The sequence below is a fragment of the Typopeltis vanoorti genome, chromosome 7 (assembly GCF_054136105.1).
Source record: "Typopeltis vanoorti isolate ZY-2024b chromosome 7, IOZ_Tvanoo_1.0, whole genome shotgun sequence".
NCBI lineage: Eukaryota > Metazoa > Arthropoda > Arachnida > Uropygi > Thelyphonidae > Typopeltis > Typopeltis vanoorti.
In genome coordinates, this window is record NC_143555.1 from 143,668,541 (window position 1) to 143,678,438 (window position 9,898).

Here is a 9,898-nt window from a genome sequence, read left to right on the forward strand (position 1 = left end):
GCAAATGCCCATAGAGGGCACCACCTAGATAGGACTTTAGTTTCACTCACTACTGTATTGCTTTTGTGTGTGTGTTGTTACAAAAAGATTTTTGTAATCCCTGAAGATGTCTCTGTGACAGGCGAAATATTGGAAGTATTAAAATTATTTTTAATCCTTTCTCAGTGCTGATAATTATTCCATTAAACCTCCAACATGAATAAAATAAAGGGCCTTGTATGACCAATCCAGAGAGTTGAAGAAAGTTGAATGGCTGCATTTTTCTCTGAAACTGCAGTAGAACTTCATCTGACAGATACCTAACCCAACACATGAACATCTTGGAATGACTAAGGTAGTAAAAATGCTAGAGCAATTTTTAGTGTCTGAGCTATCTAGTAAAACTATTTCCATGATTGTATATTCTGCATAAGTAAAAGGTTCATGGACCTTTTACCTTAATATTAACTTTCTTTGTCATGCTCATGTTCCCTATAAACTTGAATTTTCTGGTTTCCATATCTGAACAACGTGTTCTAATGGGAACATGGCCTTGTTTAGCAACAATGCTAGCCACATGTGGCACTGTTTTGTACGTATGTATTAGCTTACATGTCTGATTTCTGCTGACCTCTTACAATTCTGAATAGCCTTGCTTCAAATTCACGTAGCCATACATATCACACTGTACATATGAGTTACAGTTTGAGTTTTGATAGAGATAGTTCCATACTGCTATCTGACTGATGCTGCCTGTATTTCAGGCTTGCTTTTAGTACACTCTGTAAAACTTTTCAGAATTTGTTTGAATTCTTTCTTTATTAATGAATTTCAATTCATTAATGTTTTGTAAAACATCTTTGGGGTGAAGAACAATGGAAATCTTATTTGCAGCCACATATGCCAGGTTTAAAATTATAACAATATTGGAAACTTAAACTGGTTAATAATCAGTTGATTATTAACCAGTTGGTTATATATCAGTTGATCAACTGATATCTTTAACACTACGATACATTGCTTGTAGTGTTAAACACATCAACACTGCTTGTTGGGAGTTTCTTGTAAAGATCAAATTTTGCATTCTCTTTGACAGCAGAGTTTTAATTATTACACATTGTCCCTTTATCCTTGATTTAGTAAATTTTAACTTTGAAAAAGTGGTGTATGTGTGGGGTGAGAGACTCAACTATAAATCTATCTATCTCTTCCTCTCCTCCCTCTACATTATTTTAATAACAATTTTTGCCATCTCAAATTGCACAAATCAAGAATTGCAATCACCATCTTCCTTTTTGTGTTAGACCCAGTGACCAGTCACAGCAAGTAACTTTATTGAACCTAATGTTGCTTATGATAGGATTAATTGCCCTATCTACATTATCTGCTTTGACTCGAAATTGTGTTCTTATTATTAAAATAGACTGCCAGGGAGTTGGGATGAAGGGAGGCCATATATCATGCAGACCAGTTGTCATCATAACCTTCGACTCAAATCCATATTACTTTATGGAAGTGAATCATGGAAATTAACCAAACAACAAAAAATAAAATAGATGCCTTCCAAACAAAATGTCTTCACAGAATTCTCAAAATTTACTGGCCAAATAAAATATCAAATATTGAAGTTTACAACAAAACCAAACCCATTACAAAAGAAACACAGATGGACATGGATAGGCCATGTATTGAGAATGCCAACATCAGAGCACACAAGAATAGCATTGACATCGGCACCTGGTGGTAAAAGGAAGAGGGAAGACCCAAAATGACATGGTGCTGGATGGTAAAGAGCGAAACAAACTAGGATGGTCGAGCTAAGGGAGAGCAAGAGAAGCGGCACTGGATCAAAGAGGATGGCATGCTAAACTCGTGGCCTCATGCACCTTATAGGTGTAAAGAGCAATAAGTCAAATCATTCACACTACCTGCTCACCACACTTAAATGCAATCCATTCCAACCATGCACTACTTTGAGAGAAAAATCTGGCTCTTGTCCAATTCTTGACTACATTCATTCTCGACCTCAACTTCCATAGATCCCTCTCCACAGGGCATACTTATGAACAGGTGCATGAGGCTCTAGCTAGGGGGGAGGGATCCAAAAATTACAGTCCATTTAAGGGTCCCAAACAATGATACAGATTGACACTTACAAAAATGGAATTTTTCATTTTTGCAAGTGTCAATCATATCGTCTCTTCCTGTTTGCTAGTGTCTACAGTCCACAAATTTTCAATGTGCCTTCATAATCTGTTTTTCTACAATCTTAATATCATCTTAAATATTCCTTTATGCTCTCCATTCTATCAACATTGCCATGTAAACCTGGAGACCAGACCAGTGCACAATAGTCCAAGTGAGGTCTCATCAAAGCCTTGTAAAGAGGCAATATGCCTTCCTTTGGTGTCAAGATTTGTTTCAGCATTGCAGTTATTCTCTGCGTTGCATTTGTAGTCTTTACTATATGGCCAGTTTTATAATAATAATAATAATCACTAGCCTGATCAGTTTCTTCTCATAATCTAGCATAATCCTGCCAGTATAATATGACATTGGATATCTCAATACACTAAAGTGCATGGCTAACATTGAACTGATAGCCATTTTCACATACCCACAATTCCAGCCTATTCAAATCATTCAAACTATTCAAAGCACCACATAGTAGCTGTATTCTGATTACCCTACCTATCTTTGCATCACCAGCAAACAGTCGTCTATAATGTGTCAAACACTTTCCAATGTGATTAATGTAAAGATAAAATAACCATGGACGAAAGACTGATTCCTGTGGTGTGGTACAGCACTGGTCAGCTAAAATCTTGGGGCTCACTTCCCCCATATACTACGTTTGATATCTATTAACTCAGCCATCCTCTTATCCATGCTAATAGATTTTTTATTTATTTTATTATTTTTATTATTTTTTTTTTTTTTTTATGATGACCTGACAAATGAAATGTTGCAGGACTTATAACACAGTAGTGCCATATGTGGGTGAGTGTTTATGGAGAAAGAAGTAATCTATTGATATGTGTCTCAGAGTTTGAGGTTGTTCTTGGTAGGAGAATTATAATTCAATTCCAATTTTATGCAGCAATCTTCCAGAGTGTTCCATTTTCTTGATCTAATTCAGCCATAGCATTATTATAAAATGTGAGCAAGCTAATCACACGACCTTCCATTAGTAAGCTCATGCTGTCGTTTATGCTCTGTCAACCCATTTCTCTGTGGAAATGAGTTGACAGAGTTAATTTTTCCAAAATCATTGCCACCACTCCAGAGATACTGAGTCAGTGAAATAGCCAGTTCAGCTGAACACTTCTAACATCTATGCTGATATCATCATCAGCCACTAGCAATTAGCAATCTCTTCTGTGTCTGCCACCCACATACCATCTGCATTTGGCAGTTATTTCATACTTCTTTCTTTTACTTGCAGCATAACAAATTTTTTTGGGTTGTCTTTGCTTGGAGAGGCAGTTTCTTTTCATATTCACTTAGTTTTCTATACATATTTAGAAAAAATTCTGATACTACATTTTATTTTTAAATTCTTCCCATGCACTGCCATTTAGCAATTGATACCATTGACTCAATCCAGAACCTCCTACAGAACCTAGCATACTCCTCGGGTGTAATTTCCTGCTTTGTAGTTCAACATGTAACCTTTATGGATGCTCATTCAGAAAAACCAACCACTTTCCAAGTCACTCCAACATGATCACTGCCACCAGCTAGAGGTTGTAACTATAACTGAAATCTCCTCTGACACTATCATCAATCTAATTTAGAATTCCTTCTGCCATGTATTGCTTCTGGAAGTTCTCGCATCAGCTCAAATTTGGTTTCATTCTTCTCATTAGATTCCACTGCTATTATTTTTATTTGGATAATTATACTAATATTTAGAATATTATATACTAATATATATGAATAATTAGTCACCAATGATGACTCGTTTTGCACATGTTTATTTGGTAATGCATTTTGTCTTCACTAGCAATTGATCTGCTAGGTCTGTTACAGCACCCCACTGTACTCTTTTGTTTCTGATACTCCTGACATTTGTGCATGGACATTGTTGCCTGCATGCTTTTTTGTATACTCGCTTTGTAGTTTGTATGACCTAGTTGGACAACTTACAGATCTCTATTCTTGCCTGATACCTAACTTATGAAGATATCCTTGCATATGCTTAAGTTCAAAAACTGAATAAGCACACATTCGTGCATCATGATAATGCATGTTCTTATTATAGTTACATAACATGGTTGCTCTTATGCATAGATTATCTCCATTTCTCCCCATCATAATCTAGTTTCTCTGTATTAGATCTTGTACCAATTAAATTTCTCCAGATTCCTGCCACCAACAGCATCCCTCTTATATAGATTTACTGCCTGAAGATTTGGTCTCCTGGTTTTGAAGGAATTTTGGGAAGGGTTAGAAGAAGATTGACTAAGATAATGTAATAGAAAGGGGGATGGTAAGGGATTTACCATCCCCCTTTCTATTAACATGTTTGCCAGTAAAATAGCCTTTCGGCTTATTAAATTAGTAATTAACATTAAATATAGGAGTACACCACTTCGGCAATTTGATAGTAGAGGTATGCAAGTTCATGTTCACTTAAAACCTTGATATTCCAGGTCTACCTACTCATTGATGAGACCTCAAAAAAGGTTGAAACTGGTCTGGGTAGTGACCTCTTCTCATAATGTAAAACTAATATATATATAATATATATATATATATAATATATATATATATAATCTTAGGAGCTGGGTTTTACATTATGAAAGAATATTAAAGTTAGTGAGGGAGCTTGCTCCACCTTCGCATGGAGTTGCCCTGGTGTTGTACTATCCAAGTGATCATTTATACTTGGGGCCTGCCGATAGTTTTTTTTTTCGGCATGAAACTCTATGGATTTCGATCGGAGTTTTGTACCCGGCTATTAAAACATTAAGGGATTTACCATCCCCCTTTCTATTAACATGTTCGCCGGTAAAATAGCCTTTCGGCTTATTAAATAAGATAATGTAATGTTTCTAAAATTATGACCATGAGGACAAATTGAGGGAATGCCACCTTTTAGAATCTGGTGGATGAGAAGTTGGCAAGATTTTGTACTAGAAGTTCTATAAGGATATAAGGATGATGTAAAAAGCACAGGTCTTTTTCTTGGGAAATGGTGAGAATAAAAAGTAAAAAAAAAAAGTTTAAAGCATGCTTTTGATGAGCATTGTTTGATAGGTAAATCCTTCCCATAATGAATCCTGTTTTTCCCCCCTAGGTGATAAATTTATAAGTAATTATTTTTTTAATACTTCTTTTTCAGTTGCCTGTTAAAGCTACAGAGATTCTGCAACAGCTCTATTCCATGATGTTATATTTGTGGAAGTTATCACAATGAAGTGGTTACGGTTTGTTCCTCTGCCAAGATCCCTCCGTGGCAATATGCTTAAGTTGATCTTTGCTTTATCTGTGAGTTTCTTGCTATTTATATTCATTTACAACAGACAGATTCCTCACGTTACTTTCAACCATAATCTGTTTGGGGATATGCAGCATATACCCCATCGGTTTTTAGCAAACAGTGTTACCAGTGAAAAGCCTCACCAAGAGAAGAATTACACTATCCTTTTGTGGGAACATGGTGAACACATGCTTCGTAGGTTTCAGCGTTCCTATGGTAATATTAACAGAGATCCATTTGAGTTCTGTACAGTGAATAATTGTATTGTGTCTACCAATGATAGCACTATTAACACTAGTGATGCTGTATTTGTGCACCTCCACAGAACTCTTGGTCCTTATAGACTTCCTCGTGTTAGGCTGCCACATCAACGTTGGATCTTCTTTACAGATGAATCTCCACATCATACTTTTTTGATGACATCTACTTATAAAATGAAAGATTATAATGGTTTTTTCAACTGGAGTATGACTTATCGCAGTGACTCGGATGTTCCTGTTCCATATGGACGAACAGTTCGTCTCTCTCCAAATGAAAGTGCAGTTGTCGATAAGCTTCCCAATTATGCAAACTTCAAAACTGGTCTGGTTGCAATTCTCGGTAGTAATTGTGGTGGCAAAAACCACCGTTGGGAGTATGTGAAAGAAATGCAAAAATATATATCTGTAGATATATATGGAAAGTGTGGCAAGCTAACTTGTCCAGGACATTTTACTAGGGACTGTCTTCCTATAAGAGATTACAAATTTTATCTTGCTTTTGAGAACTCCAACTGTCGTGAATACATTACAGAAAAGTTGTGGTGGAACGCATATGAAAAGGATGTGGTACCTGTCGTGATGGGATCTTTCCGTGAAGACTACGAAAAGCTATGCCCACCGAACTCGTTTATTCATGTTGATGATTTTGCATCTCCTAAACATCTTGCAAATTATTTAAATTATTTGGATAAAAATGATACTGCATATAATCAGTACTTCCAGTGGAAGAAACATTTCAAAATACTGAACGAACATGGTTACTTTGGCTCTCCATCTTTACATCTATGCAGAATATGTGAGGCATTAAATTTTAATGATCCTTCTCCTAAAGTCTATGACCACTTAGAAGTATTCTGGAACCCAAAAGCTGATTGTCATCCACCATCATGGCTGCCTAAAAAGTCACCATAAACAGTGTTTACACATTTGAACTTTACATGTATTTATATATTTATATCATTTGACTGTTGTGCATTTTTTTATGCTGTGATAACTTTTCAGAGCTTCATTAAATTTTTTTTTTCCGTTGGAATATTTTGTTGTTTCGATCTTACAGTTAATTGAGATAAAAACATTTTGGAACCAATTGATAAATGCATAATTCCATCCAAAAAATTTTAATTGAAGCATGCAGAATAAAAATATTGAATTCTAACTAGAAGGTCAGCTTATGCCATGACCTGCACTTTTTGGATAAATTGCAGCTTCAGTTAGTAATGGATTGATGAAACTCAAGTTTTATATTGTACGTTGTCATGAATCTTGAATATGAAATCCAATATGAAGATGATATTACTGGGAGGGAAAAAAAAACATCGTTTTTCACTTAGCTTGTCAGTTACAAATGTTTCTTAGTTCGGCGATAAAAAAAAAACAGTGTGCTTGGTATGTTTCCATTTTTAGCTCTATGGTGTATGAGGCAAGAATGAACTGGCAACCCATTCACCCCTTCAGTCAGTCTTCAAGTCCTCTTTATTAGACACAAGTATTCAAAAGAATAAATGGTTTTTATTATTGTGAATGTTTGGACCAAAAAATAACTGGCCATCATCAGTACATCAACATAAACACAAGGTGAAGCTAGAACAAAGAATGTTAATCCTGTTTACAGAGCTGAGCCACATGCCTTTCTGCCCTATGGGTGATTACAATCAAAGAAGCTAAAATTTAAGTGATTGTAAATTTTAAAAAAAATTTACAATCTAATTAATAATTAGGTAAATCAGTGAATGACACAGCACTATATTAAAAAAAAATGGAGGGGGGGGGGATGACTCTCCCAAATCTTGACAATAGAGGCAGTCATTCTGGTTTAAGTTTGGGTGGTGTAAAAGTGCTTCTGTGCATCCTTTTTAAATAAATGCGCAAACCTAAACTTCAATTCCCTATTCACCAACACTCCCAAATCCCTGGCCTCATCAATCTCCTGGAGTACACTTCCACCAATGTGATATACTGCTGCTATTCTTTTCACCCCAAAGTGCATAACCTTACACTTTGCCACATTAAATTGACATCCATTTTTCCAGAATATTATAGAGTTTTCCAGAGTCCTCCAAACTATCCAAATCATCCTGTAAAATTTTGACATCCTGTGCACTCACAATTGCTCTATCCAACTTTGCATCATCAGCAAACAAGTGAACACTTCCTCTCAGATCCTTTCCCCAAATAATAATAACAAATTGAAAAATAGCGGTCCAAGAACAGAGCCCTGCGGCACACCACTAGTCACAAGCCATCTTTTAGACTCCATTCCTGAATAAACCACTCTCTGGTATCTCTCCATCAACCACCCTCCTATCCATTTCACCAATCCTATATCCATCCCCGTCTGCTCCAGTTTACTGATTAGGGTTCCATGTGGTATCCTGTCAAAGGTCTTGGCAAGGTCCAGTAGTATCACTGTAAACCCATTACCCATATCCAGTTCAGCCGTTTAATATTAATAAGCACATCAGAAAAGATATTGGGATTTCGAACTAATACAGACAAGGAATGGATATCAGAAAACACCAAATTAAAAATAGAGTTGAGAGATAGAATAAAAGAGAAACTGTTACAGATTGGTGAAAATGTTGAACAAGAACAAGCAGAAAGATATAGAGCAACTAACAAAGAAATAAAAAGAAGTGCAATAAATGATAAAAGAAAATACATAGAGAATCTAGCACAAGAGGCAGAGGATGCTGCATGGCAAAAGTTGGTCGATTGGTAGAGCCTCTGCTACTAATGGCTCAGTTAAGTAAGTTTGAGCACAGTTAGTAATTGGAAGGGGACCAATCGTTCGATGCTGTTGGCACACTCTTCCTCGATGAGTCTTTGGACTCCCTGGAGGTGTCAAATAATAATAATAATAAATGATACTAGAAAGTTGTATGATATTACAAGGAAATTAAATGGGAAAGAGAAACAAATGGATAGTTCCTATATACAATAAAGAAGGAAAAGTATTATTAAATGAAAAAGAACAGATAAATAGATGGGTGGAATTCTTTGAGAAATTTCAAGAAATGACTGATGGTGACCAGAGCCTAGAATTAAATGAACAAAATGCATCATTAGATATAAATTTGAACAAAATAATAGAAATTACAAAAGCAATAACTCAGATCAAAACAGGTAAAGCACTGGGAGCAGACAACATACCAGGCAATATACTAAAAGCAAATCCAAAACTTATAGCAGAGATATTATATCCCTCACTAAATGAGATATGCAGAAAGAAGAGTGGCCTAAGGAATGGAATACTGGATTACTGGTTAAATTATCCAAAAAGGGAACCTATCTGAATGCAAAAATTGGAGAGGTATAACATTTCTGAGTGTTATAAGTAAAATACTAGCAAGGATAGTACTAGAAAGAATAGAAATAGGAAAACAACTAAGACCAGAACAGACAGGATTTAGAGCCAATAGATCATGCACCGACCACATTGCTACTTTACGAATCATCATAGAACAATCATTGGAATGGCAGGCAAGCTTATTTAAATTTTATCAATTTTGAACAAGCTTTCGACAGTGTAAACGGATCTTCCATATGGAAATTACTTAGACATTATGGACTCCAAGAAAAAATAAGAATAATTAAAAAAATGTATGAAGATTTTGAAATTAAAGTAATACATGGAAATACTCTCTCAGAACCATTTAAAATAAAGGTAGGAGTAAGGCAAGGTTGTATACTCTCCCCTACTATGTTTTTAATTGTCATAGACTGGGTGATGAGAAAAGCATCTCATGGAAATACAGGATTACAATGGTTACTTCAAAACCAACTCCACGATCTAGATTTTGCAGATGATATCTGCTTACTTCACAGAAGCACCAACATATAGAACAAAAAACAACACTTGTAGAAACAGCCACAAAAAAAGTTGGTCTTAGGATAAATAAAAATAAAACAATATTGATGAAAATAAATGCAAAGCAAAATAAACAACAATAGAAGAAATACTGCTTAAAGAAGTAGAACAATTTATATACCTTGGTTCAATAGTATCAATAAAAGGAGGAACTACTGAAGATATAAATAGGAAACAGCTGGCTTATTCAACTTTCAACAAATTCTTATTTGGAAAAACAATTTGTCTATAAAAACTAAAATGAGAATATTTAACTCAAATGTAAAGACAATACTAATGTATGGATCAGAATTATGGATGTTAAAC

At 35.3% G+C, this 9,898-nt stretch overlaps 1 protein-coding gene across 4 annotated transcripts in view; it reads left to right on the forward strand.

Annotated features, from left to right (window-relative positions):
- Positions 1-6,745, forward strand: part of LOC150105147 (inactive fucosyltransferase B-like) — a 124,697-nt gene extending 117,952 nt beyond the window's left edge. For all 4 annotated transcript variants that reach the window (XM_090395508.1, XM_090395506.1, XM_090395509.1 and 1 more), the window contains exon 2: positions 5,327-6,745. In XM_090395508.1, coding sequence (XP_090251634.1) covers positions 5,398-6,636 — 1,239 coding nt within the window. In that variant the 5' untranslated portion in view covers positions 5,327-5,397 and the 3' untranslated portion in view covers positions 6,637-6,745. The remainder of the gene's footprint in view (positions 1-5,326) is intronic.
- The last annotated feature ends 3,153 nt before the right edge of the window (positions 6,746-9,898 follow it).